General features: G+C 40.5%; 1 protein-coding gene across 1 annotated transcript in view; it reads left to right on the top strand.

Moving 5' to 3' along the window:
* The window catches only part of SUSD2 (sushi domain containing 2), a 320,283-nt gene extending 299,716 nt beyond the window's left edge, over positions 1-20,567 (top strand). Inside the window, exons 26-27 of the mRNA XM_040345523.1 lie at positions 5,141-5,237; positions 19,672-20,567. Of these exons, the coding sequence (XP_040201457.1) occupies positions 5,141-5,237; positions 19,672-19,726 (152 nt within the window). The 3' untranslated portion in view covers positions 19,727-20,567. The remainder of the gene's footprint in view (positions 1-5,140; positions 5,238-19,671) is intronic.
* The last annotated feature ends 1,214 nt before the right edge of the window (positions 20,568-21,781 follow it).

Genomic DNA, 21,781 nt, shown 5'->3' with positions numbered 1-21,781 from the left:
CCACGCTTCGTGCTTGGGGGGCGGGACTTAGGATTGAAAGATTCCCTAAAAATGCACTCTCTCCAGCTGCCCCCTTATGGTTGAACCCCACCCTTGAGCACATTTACAAATTGCCTGAACCCCACGCTTGGACCAAATTTGGTGTTAAAACAATGGCCCAGGTGGTCTCCAATCAGTCTCTGGCCCCACTCCCCAAACTGATTTCGGACTTCAACATCCCGCGGAGTTATTTTTTTAGATATTTGCAACTCTCCCATGCCTTCGGTCATCAATTCTCCAGTTCTCCCCCTCAGATCGTCCAGTCCTCATTAGAGACCCTCCTCAGGTCAGGGTGTACAGACAAACCCACCTCGCGACTGTACTCTCACTTAATAATGACCTCCCTCCCTACTCTGGAAAAACTCAGGAACAAATGGCTACACGACATTCCTGACTTTGACAATGACGACTGGGACGACATATGGGACTTCCCTTTCAAATCCCTGGTCTCCCTGCGAGACCGACTAATACAGTTCAAGATGGCTCACCGCGCATACTTTACCCCGCACAGGTTGCACAAAATGAACCCCGCCTCCCCCCCGGGGTGTTGGCGGTGTGGTACAGTACCTGGTGACTTTACCCACATTTTCTGGACCTGCCCAGCCATTGTCGACTACTGGAAGGAGATATTACGGGTCATTACACAGATCACCACTATATCGCTTCAACCCTCCATAGAAGTGTGTATATTAGGTCTCATAGAACAACTGATTCCCACTGTGGCAGGTCGCACTCTGGTCGGGCTGCTTCTCTTTTATGCCCGCAAGGCCATAGCCCTTAGCTGGCGTAAACCTACTCCCCCTCCTCTCTCCCTGTGGAAGCAACTGGTCAACAATAGCCTGCCTCTTTACAAAGATTGCTATGCTAATAGGGGTTGCCCTCAAAAATATGATAAGGTTTGGTCCAAATGGCTGGCGGATCCTTCCACAGCCACAGACCCAAACTCCACTTAATTCTCTGTTCCCTGCTGTTGCATAGGATTCCACGACTGCAATATATCATGTGTCTCTGAGCTGCAGAGTTTTTTCTTTTTTTTTTCTCTTCCCCCCCTTTTTGCTTTTTGTTTTGCCCGGAGTTGTCCTTCTACCCGTGAATGATGGCCCGCTGAGACCATTGTGATGACTTGAGCTCCCCACCCTAATTTATGTAACCAGATTGCCTCGTATCATATTTCTGTACGTGCCTTAGCCAATTTTGTCATGACCAATGTCTGTTGTTTTCTTTTTTTTTGTTGAATGTTTTAAAATTCAATAAACAGATTTACAAAAAAAAAAAAAAAAATCTAAAATCGTGGGCAAACAAATAGGTGTCAGGGATGACAACTGCAGGGGTCAGAGGGTGAGTCTGTTTTCAAGTTTAAATTCAAGGCAAAAAATAAGATTCAAGCATGAAAATGTGAGTGAGTATATTCCTAAATATATTACTACATGTCCCTTTTTTTTTACACAGGAAGAAGAGACCAGCCAGGAGGTGGCAGATCCTCTCCTCACTGTCAGCCAGGACGAAGGGGTCAGTGGCAGCCAGGAGGAGGCCGGGCCCAGTGGCGTTCAGCAGCTCCCCAGGACAAGCACCACCAGCCAGGCTCCTCCCCTTTATATTAGGCCACCAGGCCGTAAGAAGAAATTGGGGGCAGTGGAGGAAGCCAGCCTCAAAATGATTCAGGAGGCGAGTGCCATCATGAGGGCCCCCCTCAACCCCACTGAGGCCTACAGTGCCTCCGTGGCACATGACCTCAATAAAGGCACGGAGGAGCAGAGGCAATTGGCCAAGGGCATCATCAACCAGGCCCTTTGGTGGATGCAGAGGGAGCTGCTGACCCCAGACACTGGGCTATGTGACCCGGCCCGGCTTGCTGAACATCATACTCCTGCTGCCACATCATCCCCACCTGCAAGGGCCCAGGGAAGACCCGCTGGAAGGCAGCCTGGAAGGAAGGTTGCAAGGAAGAGGAGACGTTGATGCCCTGCCTTCCATTTGATCCCCCACAAATGGCATCTTGTTTGGACTACCACAGCTTGGGTTCCTTTGGTTATGTGCTGCTGCTTCAGATTTTATTTTGTGTGCTTCCTGAGGTTGGCTAGTTTATCCTTCACCATGTTTCAAATGCAAGTTTGCATGTATTTTGCTAGCTGTTCAAGTGCTGCCATTCTGTTTTTGATCCTTTTTATAATTTGCTCAAATAAAAGCCTTTTTGTTGATTTGAAAAACGTGCCTATTGTTTGTAATACTGTGGGTATTATTTTAGGCATCAAACATTACAAACAAATAAAATGTTTAATCTAAAATATTCACTAACTCATGGGGGGGGGGGGGCATTTGGTGTGCCAACATGGTAGACAATTTAAACAACCTTCAAAATAATCCTGTTAAATATACAAACAAAAGCTAAATCAAAACTATTTCCTATTAAAATATTCTAAATGGTGACATAACTATAAACACCTAAAGAAAGTGGGAAAGATAACCATTAAACATTAAAAGCAAAACATTTGAAATGTGGAGGACCACTAAAAATATGATACGTCGGGCCAATAAAAGTTTGAAAAAATCTTACTACATCACAGCTAACAAATGTCACTTTTCAGTATGGAACAACTCAGTTGAAATAACATGAGCTAAATAACTGATTAGTTATAGCAAGAGAAGAATTAATAAAACGACGGCATCAAGCGTTGGTTATTGTGTGGTTTGCTTCAGTGTTCTATTGCTAGAATTAATCTTTCTATTGACGAATGTGCCATATCCCAAACAAACGTGAGTTTTACCTGAACGAGCGCTCCCGTGGCCTCATTTAGTCTGAGCATGCGCGGGGTTTTTGTACGTTGGTTTTGTGTACTCACCACCAAACATGTCCGTTCGGACAGGATTTGAGCGGACGGTTTTAAAACAAGTTTGGAAATAAATGTCTGCTGAAAAACGGCCCGGCGGGCAAATGTACGGTGAAATTCTGTACGCTCGTAACTACACACGACCAAACATGTCTGCTGAAACTGGTCCGCGGGCCAGTTTCAGCAAACATGTTTGGTCGTGAGTATGGGGCCTTAGTGGGCAGGTGGCTTCTGATCACTCACTTTTCATGAACTTATCAATTAATTCTTTGTAAGCCACTGCCTCATCCTTTCCCAATGCTTATGAAGGAGTAGAACATTCTGTTCATGTCTCCACCCTGGAAAACACAGAGTATTAATGATAAAGCTGATTAGTGAAGAGGCTCAAATAAAAGATGAGCCAGTATCTTGACTGAATAACCGTTGATTGTGCTTTCTTATATGTCAGTGGTGCATAACCAGAGTGCGAAATGTCTGAATAAATCTTGCCCAGCACTGTATGCTTAAACTCTGCCAAACTAGTCTAGCCTGAGGCCCTTTATTGTGCATGCCCACACAAATTAGATTACAGCATTGAAACAGCACACTGAACATAACAATGCATGTCCAAGTGAAAGTTTTCCTACTTGGCCAGACAGGAACTAACAATTAACCCTGACATTTAAAAAGCATAAGCCAAAGTTTATGACTAGCCTCATCTCAGATGTATTAGTACAGTTTCAGTATTTACTGTTTATTAATTGTCACAAGGGAAACAAAGGAGGAGCCTCAGATAAGCACTGACTAAAGGGCTAATCTAGATGGTGAACCATTGAAGGCCCAAAGCACCCCAAACATGGCCCACAAGTATGATACTATGCCTGTTTATGTTGCAGGTGTATTTACCGTATTTATCGGGGCATTGCGCGCTCCGGCGTATATCGCGTACCTCTAAAGTGGACCCGCATTCCTGTAAAAAAAATCATTTTATTACTTACAGTTTCGGTGTCTTGCGCGGCGTCCATCGGCGGCCTCGTCGGGTCCGGCATCCGTCTGCGGCTTTGGTGGTGTCCTCCTCGTCGGGTCCGGCGTCCTTCTGCGGTGTCCTCCCCGCTCGATCCCTGCTTCCCGCGCTCAGTTTGAACCACTGCGCCGGCATATACCGAGCGCAGTACACTCGGGTATAGTTGGGCAGGCTCGGCTCCTCTCGCGGTCACGTCCTGTGAGTCCTGTACGTCCAGGACGTAACCGCGAGAGGAGCCGAGCCTGCCCGACTATACCCGAGTGTACTGCGCTCGGTATATGCCGGCGCAGTGGTTCAAACTCGGCCCGGGAAGCGGGTATCGGCGTATATCACGCACCCACGATTTTGCCCTGATTTCCAGGGGAAAAAGTGCGCGGTATACGCCGATAAATGCGGTACTTACTAACGTTCTGTTTCTATGTTAGTGTATCTAGCCAAAACTTTACTTTTTCATTTTGGATTGAGTGGGGAAGGGTTAGACATTCGGGCAGGATTTTATTGCTATTTGTGGAAGATTCACCCTTCAGATGTGTGTCAGGATTGTATTGCTATTTGTGGAAGATTCACCCTTCAGATGTGTCCAGGTGGTGAAAAAGAGTTTGATCTTTGAATCTGATGCATGTGAACTTGTGTAAAAAGAAATGTGGGTTAAAATCTCTGCCTACAGAAAAAAAAACTCAGGATATTCTTGCCACTGTCAACCTCAGTCTTCACAAAATTATTTCGAAGGCCTCGTTCACATCTCGCGATTTGGGATCACAGGCAGCAATTCTGCCCGCAATCCCAAATCACATGGAAATCGCTTCACAACACGCTGTGTGCATCTGCGTGCCATTACCCTACAATGGCACAACAAACACGATGCAATCCTGCCACGATTGTTGCACGGCAATTGCGGAACAGAACACCATTTTCAATTGGAAAAACACACCTTCACATTTACGAGTGATGCGTGTCACCCAAAAAGAAGAAGGAGCTCCTTTGTGCAAAGTACAGTCACCTAAAACAATTAGAATTTCTGTCTTGCCAATCTGACATCACATAACTAAAATCGAATAAGTTGCTATAGTTTCTGCAGTTTTACACATAAAGGTTTTTTAACATCTGTTTACAACGTCTGTCTCTCTAAATATGTATTTTTAATAATAGTCATATTGTTCTAAGAATATACTTTATTGACATTATGTACAAATTTTTTAATTCTTTATTTGTGAAATTGTGCAGAATATACACATGATGCCTTCTAAATCTGAATTTATCTGCCTTTCAGACAATACCCTGGGAATAGTCCTAGGATGTGTGTTTGGATTCCTTACTCTCCTAGTCCTCCTAATAATGATTGGCCTACATGAAAAGAAGCACAGTAGGTAAGTGATTTTCTCACCCCTAAACCAAAACTGTCCCTGTATAAAAGTGAAGGTATGCTTAAACATTTGAGCTGTTTCCTAGAGTTAAGTTCAGTAAGTCATTAATGCCATCCAGTGTAAAGAAGGCTGTTGACCGTAAACCAATTTTCCCTTCTTACTGATATCTATACTATTTTCTCAACAGGCCACAATGCCCATAGAGTACTCAATTTGTCTACTAGGCCATAGTCTACTCAATTTGTTTTGGTCTCTGACCTTTGGAAGACTGATAATGTCTACCTTCGCTAGCCCAGAACACAAAATAATTATTCATATTGGCTAGCAATCTCAATATTGCACTTTACATAACACAGACTGTCAATTGGGTTGTATACACAAGCCAATCATAACCTCCTCGACCAACATACACCAATTCTATCTTACACAATGGAGGAGGAACTGATGTTACTTTGATGTCATCCAAAAACACACCCTGCATAATTAGTCCCCACTGAGACTTACCATATGCACACAGCAACAAATTCTACACTTTTACTGAATTCTCTATCTGCACCTCTTACTATCCTGTGTTGATGGACATATTTGGCCATTTCTCCTCTGTCTTTATCTGTACACATTGATTTCTTGCTTGCTTACTGTTTTGCTTTAAACCTGTTGGTTGGCCTGTCATTGCTTCCCTTCCTCTCCAATTTGTGACTGTGACTCAAGCAACTCAAGGCTGCTTTCCCCTTTTGGGATATTACCTCTTTTAATAATGGGGAAAATTAGAGGTCAGATTTTAGACACCGCAGCACCCTTACCAGCTGTACAGTTTGTAAACTTTGCTTGCCATGCTTCAGGGTTCTGTGTTTTTTTCTAACTGTGTAAATGACTTTCTTGTGCGTGCATGTTACAGACCTCATCTCCATACATCCATACAGCATATAGACTGTATATATACGTCATTGGGTTGATGCAGCTTCATTAATCAACATCTTTACTATACTTCTGCCTGATTAGAGACAAATGCAGCCTGTTGTGTCTCCACTTACAATTGCCTGTAATTATGCTGAGTGCTATATATGTGTTTTACCACTTCAGCTCCAGAAGGTTCACTGAACTGAGCTGCTTTAACTCAGTGTTTCTCAACTCCAGACCTCAAAGCCCCAACAGGTCCTGTTTTCAGGCTTTCCATTATTTTGCACAGGTGATTTGATCATTTTCACTGCCTTAGTGATTACCATAGCTGTTTCATCTCAGGGAAATCCTGAAAAAATTACCTGTTGGGGGTGCCTTGAGGACTGGAGTTGAGAAACACTGCCTTAACTGACAATTGTGCAGTCGTGCGACGCTGTATCCAAAAAAACTGCTTTTTTACACAAATAGAGCTTTCCTTTGGTGGTATTTGATCACCTCTGCAGTTTTTATTTTTTTGCGCTATAAACAAAAAAAGACCAACAGTTTTGAAAAAAAAAAATATATTTTTTACTGTCTGCAAAGAATAAATGTAAAACATCGAATTTCTTCATCAATTTAGGCCAATGTGTATTCTGCTACATGTTTTTGGTAAAAAGAAAAAAAAATCCCAATAAGCATATAATGATTGGTTTGCGCAAAAGTTATATAGCCAGATTCAGAGAGACTGGCTTAACTTTGTGCAGGCGTAGCGTATCGCATATACGCTACGCCACTGTAAGTCAGAGAGGCAAGTGCTTTATTCACAAAGCACTTGCCTCCTAAGTTACGACGGCATAGCATAAATGGGCCAGCGTAAGCGCGCCTAATTCATGCATGCGCCGTCCGTGGACATATCCCAGTGTGCATTGCTCCAAAGTACGCCGCAAGGACTTATTGGTTTCGACGTGAACGTCAATTACGTCCAGCCCCATTCACGGACTACTTACGCAAGCAAGGTAACATTTTCAAAATTCTACGCGGAAACGACGTCCATACTTAACATAGGATACGCCTCATATAGCTGGGGTAACTTTACGCCGGAAAAATCCTAACGTAAACAACGTAAAAAAATGTGCGGCGTATCAATAGATACGCCAGCGTAACTTCTTTCTGAATCTACCCCCTAGTGTCTACAAACTGTGGGATATATGTATGAACTTTTTTTTTTCTTATTTTTTTTTTACTAGTAATGGCGGTGATCAGCGATTTTTAGCAGAACTGCGACATTGCGACATTGCAGTGGTCAAAGCTAACACTTTTTGGGGACCAGTGACACTAATACAGTGATCTGTGCTAAAGAAAATGCACTGTCACTGTACTAATGATACTGGCATGGAAGGGGTTACCATCAGGGGCAATTAAGGGTTAAATGCATTCCCTGGGAGTGCTTTCTTACTGTGTGGGGGATCGTTTAACTGTAGGAAAACAGAGATCCGTGTTCCTGCTTAGCAGAAACACAAGATCTCTGTCTTCCTTACTAGCACAACAGCTATTTGCCTTGTTTACATAGGCAGACCGCCGCTCTGCCTCTCTCGGGAAAATTGCCGGGCCCGCTGATTGGCTCCCACTGTGTCCAATCACAGTGGAAGTGGGGCTCTGGCGGCACATGCACGCCCTAGACCTGAAGAAAAAATAACGTACAGATATGTGATTTTGCACTTAAGGGTTGCCCTGCCACAGTATACACATGTACGTGGGGTGGTCCTTTAGTGGTTAAGAAAGACATGGCATGTATTTAAGCACGAATCCATCCAAAAATGTATTTTAGTTTAGAAAAGAGTTTGGCAGGGATTAAACTTCTGTCTGCTTTAGTTAGTGTAGGTCACCCTACTGAGATTTCCTATCCTGTCTCATGGAGAATGTCATAGTAACAGGAAGGACAGGCAGCAGTAAAAGTCTAGTAGAGGTTTTCTTTGTTCCCCATTATACCCATTTTTTCTGACTCTATCCAACTATGTATATTACTCTTTATTTCTTGGCCTACTTCCCAGACTTTCCAATACTACAAAAAAGTATTTGTTGGAGCTGGACTTTAAACTGAAAACCATAGGTGAAATGATAGTGCCCCAGGCTTTCAGTTTCCGTATGTCAGAAACTTTAAAATGCATCAATGCTAAATGGATAGATGTACCTGGCCAGAAACAGAACCAACAGTCAGGCCTCATACACACGACCGAGTTTCTCTGCAAATACCAGCAAGAAACTTGCTGGGAGATATTTTTTTGCCGAGGAAACCGGTCGTGCGTACATTTTCTTCGAGGAAACTGTCGAGAAACTCAACGAGCCAAAAAGAGAGCATGTTCTCTATTTCCTCGACGGGAATGGAGAAACTTGCCTTGTCGAGTTCCTCGACAGCCTAACAAGGAACTCGACGAGGAAAAAGATGTGTTTCGCCCGTCGAGTTCCTCGGTCGTGTGTACGAGGCTTTACACTTTTTTTAACATTACATAATTCTTGGAAGTGCATTACATTTGTTAATAATTCCTGCATGTGCAATCCTCACACCAACTTCTCCATTACTGTGTCTGATTACTTTATACAAGACTGTTCCAATTGTCGGGTGTGTACTTTTGCTCTCTGTGTTAACTCCACCATTCCGAATTACCTGTCTATCGAACAGTTATTCATTTGCTACAGATATTTATTCATAGTGGACTTCAATATGTATTACATATTATATTCATTTTAAATTATATTTTTAATCTTTTGCTATTAGATTATTTTACTAATATAAAAACCAATGGCTTCAATTGAGAATATACTGACTTACTATAACATTAAAATACGAGCAGTAACAATGATAAATATCTCAAATGTTCATTCTAGGTGCTATAATCTTTTGCAGCACGGAATTTTATATAATCAAATTAATGATTATAACCATGCTGCATCCTGGCAAAATATCAAACCATAAATGCGCTTGTTCCTGAGTCCTGGTTGACATGGGCATCGTTATATGATAATCTTACACTCATCCTTTTTTCCGTGCCCTGCACTCTTGCCAGAAGCTAAACTCTTAAATATGAGGAGGCCTATCCAACGTCTGTCTAAATTACACACTATTTTTAGAATTTTAAAAGGGTAGAATTACTTAATTTTGGAACAAATGTTCCCCCCCTAAATGCATTCATTGATAAAGTGTAGTGATAAAAGTTGTGCAGTAGATATTGCATACCTATTCACTAAAGGGAATTTACATGATGAACTCCTATCCCCTAGGGAAGAAATGCTGAACATGTTTAAAATGACAGAGGCTTGTACACAGAGATTTAAAGAGAGGTAATTGATATGCTGTTGCTCTGTTCAACACTTGTAGTCTCAACTCCCGTGGTTTACACAATGTGACCTCCAGTTACCAAATGCAATAATTAGAAGCACTTGTAGCAGCCAATTATAGCGTGCTGCACAGCGGAGTGAATTTCAATAAATGTCGTAAACTGCCAGGTGCATTCTGCACCTTTTAAAGTCAAACTTCAAGAAGATTCTGTGAATGTGATGAGGTGACACCTGGATGTTTGACCTAGCCACAGAGAAAACCCACTATACTTCATGGCAAACTAGTCACACACGTTTCTGTTAGGAGATTGCATTGTCAGAAGTATGTGCCATTGGATTCATTCTATTTAGGACTTTTCCACTTTGAACAAGAAATTGGGAAACTTCTTCAACGAGGGTCTGAAATGGGCCCAAAGTTTTAGAGATGATAATAAATGGTAAAATAAAAACATAAAGAAGGCATAAACTGCATTTCTTTTTTGAGTTTGTAGTTTTATTATTATTATTCAAAATGTATATAGCGTCAACAGTTTGCACAACACTTTACAAATTAAAAGGAAGCAGCACAGAAACAATACAATTCAATACAAGGGTTAGAAAGGCCCTGCCATCTACAAAGGAAGGTCAGGTGATACCAAAGGGAATAAGTGTGAAGGATTAGCTTATTGTAAAATATATATATATTTTTATTGATGCACATCATTTCTAATAAATAGCAGTGTACATAGAGTACCTTTATTTTAATCTGTTTCTTAGCAGTCATATGACCACACAGTGCATGGACCTAGGTGGCTGCTGCAAGAGCTGACAGTGATGAAGAATTCCTAGAGCAGTGACATCACCCCATCAATGCCAAAGCTCTAAGCTTTGTCAAGGTCTCCTTCCACCAGCCTCAGCTACTGTCCAGGCTCCGGAGATGTGTGGTCATGTGATCACTAAGAAACGGATAAAAAAAAAGTATTTACACTGCTTGGTATTAGAAATAATGTACAGGCAGAAGCAAGGCAACATTTAAAGCTTACTTATTATGGAGCATTTCCTTCTTCTTTAAGGTTGGACTAAGATAGATGGAGTTATTAGGTCAGGGAGTTCCAGAGAAAGAGAGAGGCTCTGAAGAAATCATTGAGCCAGGGATGGGAGGAGGTGAAAAGTGAACTAGCGAGCAATACTTAGCCTCATTATTTTACTGAGTGTTTCTACTGACCTGAGATGCAGTGGGGTAGATTTACTAAAGGCAAATAGACTGTGTACTTTGAAAATACAGTTGGTCCAGAGCTTGGTAAATGGGGTAAAGTTTCACTTTACAAAGTACACTTAATAACATGCAAGGACAATAAAAACAACAGCATTTTTGTTTGCATGTGCTTGGATGATTGAAGTCAGCAGAGCTTCTCTTAATTTACCTGCCGTGGAACATGTTGCCTGGTATGATTTAAATTGGGGGTACACTTGTTGCTCCCCTTTTCCTGGCTAACCAGGCTGCATGCCTGAATAACGGCCTTTAACCTCTCTGGCGGTATGATTCTGTCTGGAATTATGTACCAAAAGCGGTACAATTATTTTGCAAGGAAATTTGGCGTTTTATACTGTAGGCCTGCAATTCTTAGGAATAATTCATTTAAATCTGACCAAACAAGAGTCTAGTAGGCATCCCGGGTATGATTTAAAAAAAAAAAATTATAAGTTATAATATAATAAATAATTATAACAAATAATAATTCAATTATAATAAAAATTATTCAATAATGTAATCAACTAAAAATCACTGAAATTTGCTCAGTTGCAGAATTGTCGCTGTCATTACTTTTATTTTTTTATGACGAATTTCCCCACTAATCGCTATCGCTCAATTCTGCAAGTGATTATAATTTATTATCGCTGTTTTCTAGCGGCTCTAAAACCATTTTTGACATAAAGGGACACTTTTGGTTGCTATGGACAATCTACAGTTTGCAGGCAGAAAGAACAGTTTTTATTATATAAAAGAACATGTAGGGCACTGGGCAGACCACTAGGGACAAGGGGGTGTGTATTTTTTACATACAGTACTGTAATCTATAAGATTACAGTATACTGTATGTAATGTGTTTGTTTACTTTTTTAAATTTGGCGCCGTTCTCCGCCCCGTGCGTCGGAACGGAGATCGGCAGCACACGGGGACACTGTGAATCGAGCGAGGACGCCACCTGCTCACCCAGCGGGAAGGCATCGCAGGATCCAGGGATAAGGTAAGTAACTTTGTCTGTGGATGCTGCAAGAAGGTAAGCCGCGCCGCTGCACGCTCTGCACATCTACCCCGAGCGTGAGCATGGAAAACCCACCCCGAGTCACGCTCGGGGATACCGCTAAGGAGGTTAATACATTTTTAGGGGGACCTCACATCAGTGGTTTTTTTTTTTTACTTAATTGTATCTATGGCCAAAATGTTTAATCACATATTATTCTCCACAATGTATTCCAATTATTTATGGTCTACTCCTAATAAACTATACAATCTGTACACGTTTGAAAATTTACTTTTTGAAGAATACCACGCATTTACTTCCATTAATTATGTGACACATATTCACTATGCCACGTGAATGTGCTCTGCTGTGTCACACATTTCACAGAGCCCGTCTGCCAAGAGAAGGCATTTCAGGAGGCAGTACAGGAAAGTAAACCAAAGGAATGAGCAGAGGAGAAGCTGCAAAGCATGCAGGGAATCCAGAAAGTTGTGTAAAAAGATGAACAGCACACAGGTAGCAATCGCAACAAAAGAGGACATTTTTCAAACAAGCTTATATTGAATTTTCAAAAAAATAACAGTTTGCTTTGCTATTACAATGCTGATATTATAAAATTAAAGTGTATAGTGTGACTATAGATCTCCTTTAAAGGACCAGTATACCATTAGGAAAATTCAAAAAGGCGCAGAGTCTTGCCACTTATTTGCAAAGAAAGTAAAAAGTAAATAAAAACATTATTTTAAAAAAACATTAAAATGTCCTTTATTGAAAAATCCCATCATATAGTGATGTAGATCCACATCAATCACAATGACCCACTGCCCAACAATGTTCACTCTCCCCACTACTCATGTTCAACCTGAATCCAAAGCTCATCCCTAATTTTAAACAGAAAAAGCGTAAAGAGGGACATTGGGGTTGATTTACTATAGGCAAATCCACTTTGCATTACACAGGATAGGTGACATAGGGTGATGTGGCAGTAGCCAGGGCCATCATAATAGCATCATGGGCCCCTGGGCAAAGTAATGCTATGGGGCCCCTACAAGGTTACCCCAATCTACGCACCTACTCTTAAGAATGGAAGTACAATATTTCTACTTTACAGTGTGTCATTTGCCACCGTCCCCTGTCACCAGATTCAGTGTGTTACTTGCCACCAAATTCAGTGTGTCACTTGCCACCGCCACCTGTCACCATATTCAGCATGTCACTTGCCACCATCACCTATCACCAGATTCAGCATGTCAATTGCCAGCCATCCCCTGCCACCAGATTCAGCGTGTCACTTGCCACCGTCACCTATCACCAGATGCAGGGAGAGAGAGGCAGGAGATGGGATGTGTGATATGCTGAAGGGTGCAGAACGGAGCAGCGTGGGGATCCCTTCCAGGATGGCCACACCTCCCGAGCCGCTTGTCACTGCACATTGAGCAGTGAGGAGGATGGAGAGGCTCAGCAGCCATGAAAGGAGGGGGAGAAGAGGAGAAGCTACGGGTTTCCTGGCCATTCCCGGGTGTGCTGTGGATGTTCCGCGAGTGACGGAAGGTGTTTCTGAACTTTCTGGTGCTGCGGAGAGCCTTAGTTAGCTGGTATCTTCGGTGGTGATGTGGCTGTGCCCAGGGGTGCCTGCTCAGTAAGACGGCCCTGGCAGTAGCCCCTTTATAATCTTAGCAGTCCTTAACAACATTTGCATTTTTAATGTACATTCTTACTAGAACACACAGAAACATCGGGGGGTAACTTACTAAAGGCAAATCCACTTTGGCTACAAGTGCACTGTAAGTGCACTAGGAAGTGCAGTCACTGTAGATCTTAGGGGAAGATTGAAATGACGGGAAGCTCTGCTGATTTATATCATCCAATCATGTGCAAGCAAAAATGCTGTTTTTTTTCTTGCATGTTCCCCTCGAATCTACAGCGACTACACTTCCAAGTGCACTTGCAGTGCACTTGTAGCCAAAGTGGATTTGTCTTTAGTAAATAACCCCCCATGTTTCTGTGTGTTCTAGTAAGAATGTACACTAAAAAGTTAATCTCTCCTGCAAACGTTGTTAAGGACTGCTAAGATTATATAGGGGCTACTGCCACATCACCCTATGTCACCTATCCTAAAAAATATGTTGAGAAAAAAACTTCATTGAAACTTTTTTGTGCCCTTGCTAAGAGCATGAGTTCTTTGGCTGAGCAGGAACATTGGTCTGTTTCTAAAGTAAAGAGGCTAGTAAACATTAGCAGTTTAAAGCTCCATCTACTGAAAACAAACCTTCCAGTCATAAACCTCTCTTCCCAATGTAATCCCTATGCAATGGACAAGCAGGCTGCACAGTTTATTAGTGTCTACTGTTGGTTTATAGTCCCAAAGTTCACAGTAAAGTTGGACAGTTGCAAAGAAAAGAAAAGGAAAGCTAAAATGGCAAAAATTCACCTGTTGTTTGTTAATGATACAGTAAAAACAGGGGTGAACAGCGACACTAGATATGGTGATCACATAAAATGATATAGCAACTGAAATATAAAATGTGTGTATGAGTAAGCACACATCATATTAAAACATTTGTTAAAACATAATGTCCATGAATGATCTGAGATCTTGTATGATTAGCACCTGGAGGCAGCTCCCTTACTGTAGAGTGAAGTGATGGACTCTGTGTAGAAATGAGAATAGAGTGCAGTATAAATCATATATTTAATAAAAACAAGTAGTAACTCACAGGTTAAAGAGGAAGTAAACTCTCCCACTCTGATGCTTCTTTTCATTTAGCCCATTATATTAAGTAATTATCAATCTATAGCCACTGTAATCCAGCCCAAATGGCATATTACTTACTGTTTAAAGAAACTTTAAAAAAACTTTTTTTCAGATGTAAGGCAGTGCCATCTTAAGTATTGTTTTCTGAGTCCACATGTGTATTTCCGCCCATACATTGAGCACTTCCTGTACTGTTAACCAAGCCTCCTTCTCAATCCAACGTTTCTACGGCAACCCTGCTCATAGCCACGTGTTTAATTTCATAGTATTTACTTGTGCCGATTATCTAGTGTTTGTCTATGTCAGTCTTATCAGCTTCAGCTGATAAGACTGCAGTAATGCAGTCCGATGCCCAGGTTTACACTCCATGTGATGTCACATGGTCACAAGTGGTGTAGGAGGAAGCTCTAAGAGTGATTATGCAGTCTCGTGGGATTTCACTGTTGTGCCGTAGAAAGTCCTGATAACAGACAGACAAGCAAAGTGTGCCGTAAAAACAGAGTGTGCCGTAAATCAGAGGAGATATGGGCATGCTCCAGTGACGTCATTCTAAAGAGCAAAAAGGATTACAACAATACTAAGCAAGTAAGCATATTTCTACAAGCAGTATTCATTAGGGTTTTTTATGCTAATTTACATGGAATAAAAATGTTGGGAGAGGGTTTACAACCACTTTAATTTAGATGAGTTTAGTATGTGGTGAAAATCGTCCGTCCCAGAGTCTCACAAATATCACACCAGTGCCCCAGGCTACAAAGGGAAAACAGGACGCCAAATAGGACATTTATGAGACTCCAGGACTGATTATTTTCACCACATACTGAACTCATCTAATTTAACCTGTGAGTTACTACTTGTTTTTATTAAATATATGATTTATACTGCACTCAGTCTGGTGACCCTCTGTTCCCATTGTTAATGATACACCTACTATTGCCAAATATTCTATACTGGTCCTTCTACCAACAATACTTAAAAAGGTTGTAAACCCTTTTCTTTATGAATATAACAAACATTCCTATACTTATCTGCTCTGTGCAATCATTTTGCAGCCCCAATCCTCTTCTTCTGGGGTGCCCAGCCAGCGATCCAGGCCCCTCCTCTTCATTGGGTGCCCCCACGGAAAGCTGCTTTTGCTGAGGGCACCCATGCGGGTTCGCTCCCTAGTCCCGCTGCTGCGTCCATTGACACAGACAAAGTTGAAGAGCAAGAAGCAGTCTTAAGCTGGGTAAAAACTGTAAAAGCAAATGTAAATTTGCTCACTCTTCCGTAAACTTTGTGGGCTATACTGTATCTACAGAAGGAAAAGGAACTGATTCTGTGGAGGATGTGGTGACCTGGCCTTATCCCACAAGTTTGAGGTTTTGTAGGTACTATTCCTGCTTCATTGGAAGCTATTCCAAGATTACACAGACTCCTAATGACTTCCTGAAAAAAAACTCCTGTCACTGACAAAACCAGCAAAACCCTTTTCAATGAGAAATGGACTTCTGCTTGTGAGTAAGCTTTTTCTACAGCTATTTGTTGGCTTATGTAGACCCCAAAAAATCATACAGTCTATATCTGGATGAGTCCTCCATCAGAAGTATCCAGGAAGACCGAGGCCTGTTGCTTATATCAGTCAGAAACTTAAACTGGTTAAACACGTTGTTTTTTGTTTTTTTGTGTTTTTTTTGTTCAACCAGAATGTTGAATGAAAAAACCTCACAGATTCCCACATCCACCCAGGCAATTTGGGAGGAGGGATCTACCCTACCTTGCTATTGTATTCTGAGAGCAGGGACATTCCCCCCTTTCAAAATACACAAAATCAATGCTGCGGCTGTTTATTTAATAAGAGTATCAACTGACCTGTGATGCAGTGTGTTTGTTTTGCCATTTTCAATTATGGTTGCTGTGTCCTCTGTACTTTGTAATGAGGTCATCAAGCATACCTTCCCTATGCAAGGCTTTTTTGGATATGCCCTTATGACAACACTTGGACAGACAGCTAGAGGAAAGTGGACTGTTATTCCAAGGGCACAGACAGAAGTAACCAATGTATGGACTGGAATAGGACTGATGCAGTATCCCTCACTGGGTCATGTTGTCAGGACTGTAATATATAGGCATACCCCACTTTTAAGTACACAATGTGGTTTATTTACTAAAGCTTGAAGGTGCAAAATTAGGCTCACTTCTGCATATAAACCAATGAGCTTCCAGATTTTTTTACCAGGCTTGATTGAACAAGCTGGGGTTAGAAGCTCATTGGTTTATATGCAGAAGTGAGCCTGGTTTTGCGCTTTAGTAAATAAACCCCATTGTGTAGTATGCCTGTATATTAGTGTTAATTTTGAAGAACATGTAAAGTTTGATAGTTACTTGTTCCTATTATCCAATGCATGGAAGTTAAAATACATTACATTGTGGATCAATCTAATCCCATTTAAATTGGGACTCTACTTGTTATCCACAATACCTAACTCAGTGGGGGCACTATTGCTTATTAGAGATTTTGTCCTGTTCTCACAGGTAAAATGAAGGCTCTGCTCCTTAATAGAACACCAGTGGTGTCACAGCTCACAAGCAGCCTGGTGTAAAAATAGGGCTAAAGGAGGACATGTTGGAAGAATTATATTAAGCCCCACTTCCTGTACCAGTTTTTCTTTTTACCTCCCTGTCAACCAACTCTACATTATTTATAGTGAATGTTTATCTATTTATTTTATGTTAGCTGTTGTTAAATTACATTTTGGAAGGGCTTGATGTTTCCTTCAGTAATATTGTAAGTTTATCACACATTTTTTACATGCTGCTTGCATTGCTGTAATTACAGAGAAAGAGAAAACATGGCAGTAGACATGTTTTTAGAAGATTATCAATGTCATAATTGTCATAATTGGCTGAACAATATTCAACATCTTCCAAAGGTGTTACTAAGGGAAAGAAATTCAGGAGAGCTTTAGCTAGGGGGTATACTGTATTACCATATTTCATTAAAAAGAATATGTCAACATGTTCATGAGATTTTAGAATGTGTTTGACAATTGATACAAAACCTTACATAAATATTGTATCACAAACTCAACTGTATTAAGGCAAAATAACTTGCAGAAGGGGGCAAGGCGTGATGAATATGGTTGGAAGTGCTCCACAATCTCTAGCAGCTACATTTCCTTTCTTGGTTAATGCTTAAAACACCTATAAAACAACAGATTTTTTTTTTTTAACTCATGATCAAGCTATTTTGGTCTACCAATGTTGCAGTTTAGCTGTGTGGCCAGAACCATGAAGTTACTCCGATTTGTAAATATACAAAGAAAGATTTTTAAGGGCTATTTTGAACTATAACATTAAAACTGTGAGTGACCACATTATTTATTTAAAAGAATATATTTTTAGTAATAACAGAAGTCTGTGATTGATGAACGTTCATGTTAGGAATCTTACATTGGCAAGTTTGTAATTTTTACTCTTTTTATACATTCTAATATTAATCTCATAATAATAAGTATTTTCCAGTAGTTATAATAATCACAGTTGTGTATACTTGAAATCACTGAAAGAATGCAATCATGCCAGGAATGTACTTTAGATCTATAGCATAGCCCTAAATGAGTACAAGAGTCTAAAGCGCTTATGTTAATAATATATATAGCGAAGGGAATAAGGAGACATTACTGATGTCTTTCTGTCTCTGCCTTTGGTCCTTTCTAAGACACTGACCCTGCAAAAAGACACAAATTATGCAGATATGTATTCATTGTTACATTGTTAAAGCTGAAGTATGATACTGGGAGACAATAGGAAGTAGCTCATAAAAGCCCCCCCTCCCCCAACTGTGCATGATTGGAATAAGGAGGCTAATGTCTCTCTCTTTGGGGAAAAACTGATGTAGTAAAAAAAAGAGGATGCCCTAATGAATATAGAAAAATATGGTTAGCGTGGTTAAAAGCGCCTTTCTACTGGAAGGTATCCGAGATTATTAAGTACTGTAATATTTTCATATGCTGTATATACTCCTTATGTTATTCTTGAGTGAGGTATATTTATGTCCAAACTTAAATAAGGCTCATGCTGCCGTACAGGCGTATTATTATTATTATACAGGATTTATATAGCGCCAACAGTTTACGCAGCACTTTACAATATAAAGGGAGACAAAACAGTTACAATACAATAAAATACAAGAGTATTAAGAGGGCCCTGCTCAGAAGAGCTTACAATCTAATAGGGTGGGGCAGGTGGTACAAGTACAAGTATAACTCTCAAAGCAGGTTTGGGTTGGTGTTTTTTTATTTTCTTTCTTTTTTTTTATTTGAATACTGCATAATTCAGCCCTTTTGGGCTTTCCTTTTCATTATGTTTTTTGGATGTTTTTGAAATTTGTTATATTTTCTTTTATTTATTTCTTTTATTTTATTTTTGGTGTTTGTGATGTGTTTTTTTAAGTATGTTTGTATAAGGAAACATTCGCAATGAAAATAAAAATAAAATCTGTTACTTCCAGTGAAGTGTGCCCCATTTCTAGCTGCATGTATATTTTTTAATTACTTGAATCTGATATGGCATCAGCCTCTCACAGTCCTTATGCAATGAACCTTAGAATGGAAGGGGGGAAGCAGCACAACGAGCCAGTCAGTTGTGCTGCAGTACTCATGTGCTGAAAAGGAACATGCTGATAAGAGGAGAAAGAAAATTGACATACATGAACCCATCAGTGAGCTGCTTCTCCTTTCACTGTTCAATCACAGGGTGGGGGAGGGAGAAGATCGGTAACCGTTACTGTAGTAAATAAAATTAAGTCTCCTATCCTGCAAGACAGAACTGTACTTTTAAGCAGACACATGTACATTTAAAAAATGGATAGACAGAAATACAAATCTTTGACAGTAAAAACAGCTATCATATATGTATTGCATCAGAGTATTCAGCTATTTGCCAGTGGTTCAGCTCTAAGGATTTCTTTATTTGGGAATTTCAGTCTTTAGTTAAATACACGATTGTGTTTCTTGTTTAATGAAGGAGACCTTCTCTTGAAAGCACATGATACTTTTAATATAAATCATCTAATTTGACAACAGTTTTTTATTCTTCAGATAATATTTGCTTGAACAATTTTAGAATTCCCAATTAACGCAAGCATGCAGGGAAATATATTTATGCACACTAGCTACCTTCCTTTGTACTTACATTTTGATTAGTGAGAAGGACAAATATATACCAAAATTAATTATGTAAAAATAATTTTATTTTGCAGGAAAAAAGAGATATCTGTACCTTCCGTGACTTACAAGAAATCTAATGAAGTCTAGGAAGACTCAATAAGTGTGCACGTTCAAGCAATGAAGAAAGAAATCTCTCAGTGTAATGCTGTATGTATTACTGAAGAATTTCTAAAGTTCCACATTTTACAGTGTCCAGTCTTATAAGAAACAAATATTTCATTCCTGTTCCACTGAAGGAAAATGCATTCACCTGAAGTTTCAAAGATGACACTGCAAACTGCATTAACCGATTATGCTTGTGAAAGTAAACATTTTACTATAAGTACTTAAAATATGTTTCAAAACCTGAAAAGTCTCAATTATGCATAACACAATTAGCTCAACAGATTTGCACCCTTGCTGGTCACCAAGTACAATAATCTCAGAAAATTTGCAGCTTTTCTGTCTCTACTCAGCTGTAATAATGGAGCATAAAAGTGCAGTTTTGACAACTAACCAGTGGTTCCAATAAGGGCTAGGTCCCAAGAAACCCAAAATTACAATGATTCACTTTTCTTGCCTAATCACAACCTATACATTCTAAATGTATCTGAATCTAGTTCAGTATTTTTCCTTTATTTAGCTATAGTTATCAAATCAGTGACATGCTTATAGATCTCCGATAACAATGTACTCCCAAGACTGGAAAGTATGAGTATGACCTGTGGCATATGTGCAGTGCAGTGCACGATATTGTAAAGTGCTCCAATGCTTTGACAAGTACAGACATTCCTGCTCAACATGGTTGACCAAAGGGCCATCTTTAAAATACATTTCACTCCTTTCCTGGCAACCACAAGCAAGGTTATGTGGGGAGGTGAATGAAAGGGAGGATTTACTGAAGGAAAGCTGTGTTAAGCCTCGTACACACGGCCGAGGAACTCGACGTGCCAAACACATCGAGTTCCTCGGCCAGTTCAGCACTGAAGCCGCCGAGGAGCTCGGCGGGACGAGAGCTCCCATAGAACAACGAGGAAATAGAGAACATGTTCTCTATTTCCTCGTCGAGCTCCTCGTCGGCTTCCTCGGCCGAAAGTGTACACACGACCAGTTTCCTCGGCAGAATTCAGCCAGAAACTCGGTCGGAAGCTGAATTCTGCCGAGGAAACTGGTCGTGTGTACGAGGCCTTAGGGAACTGATTAGTCCATTTTTTTTTAGCCAGTTGAAAGGCGCACTGCAAGTAAATACAAATTATTAATAGAAAGGACAAGCACAGCAAGGACGCTTTTAAAATACTTGGTTTTCTGCGCTTTTACCTGCAAAGTTTTAAATTGGTGTTAAGGTCTCTTTAAAGATTCTATCACTCACCTGACAGGGCCATTTATTTTGCTTTGAAGGCATTGCATACTAAAGCCTTAAGGAGGATCTGAATCTTGTGGAAACAAAATAAACTATTTTCTAAATTACAAATGCAAATAGAACAAAAGAACCTCAAGTTTCCTTTCTCTCTGGCTTCTTTTCCCACACATTGCTCCCTCTTCTTGTTTCCTTCTACTGTGACTCAGGTACCCTCTTTATTCCAGCATCTGGGTCAGCAGTCCTCTTCTTTCTGGGTGACACTGTGTAATCCTCTGCATTCTCACATTGGTCTTCACTGGCTATTTCCTGGCTGCTAATATAGAGAGGCAAAGTCTCTAATGTAGAGATGTCGTATTAAGACAGCATTTAAAATGCAATGTTTGGCACCAAAGAGATTCATGGGAACAAATAGGCATGTATAGTATAGCAGAGAAAACCAGGCAAACACATTACACTCCACAACACTTTCCCCCCGAAAAATAGAATGTTTTTTAAGGTATCTATGTGTTCAGATACAACATGTAAAGATTGATAATAAATACAAACTTTTGCCTGTTGCAGCTTTGCAAATCTTTACACTGCTGTAGTCCTTTTTTGATGGGAAGGGGGGGGGGGCTTATGAGAAGTGGCCAAACAGGATATTGCACTATTCCTGTAGGTAAATCAGAGAACCACCACCTTCACTAAGAGGAAGAGAGGATTTGATAATACTGTACAATTGTCAGTGCCTCCACCCAGAGGGATTTCCCTTCCGGGAAAATTAATCAGTAACTTAAGCAAAGTAGTTAGGAGCAGAATAACTA

This window comes from Rana temporaria, chromosome 1 (genome assembly GCF_905171775.1).
Source record: "Rana temporaria chromosome 1, aRanTem1.1, whole genome shotgun sequence".
In the NCBI taxonomy this organism is placed as follows: Eukaryota; Metazoa; Chordata; class Amphibia; order Anura; family Ranidae; genus Rana; species Rana temporaria.
Note: the sequence above shows the minus strand (reverse complement) of the source record. Positions and strands in the feature narration are given on the sequence as shown.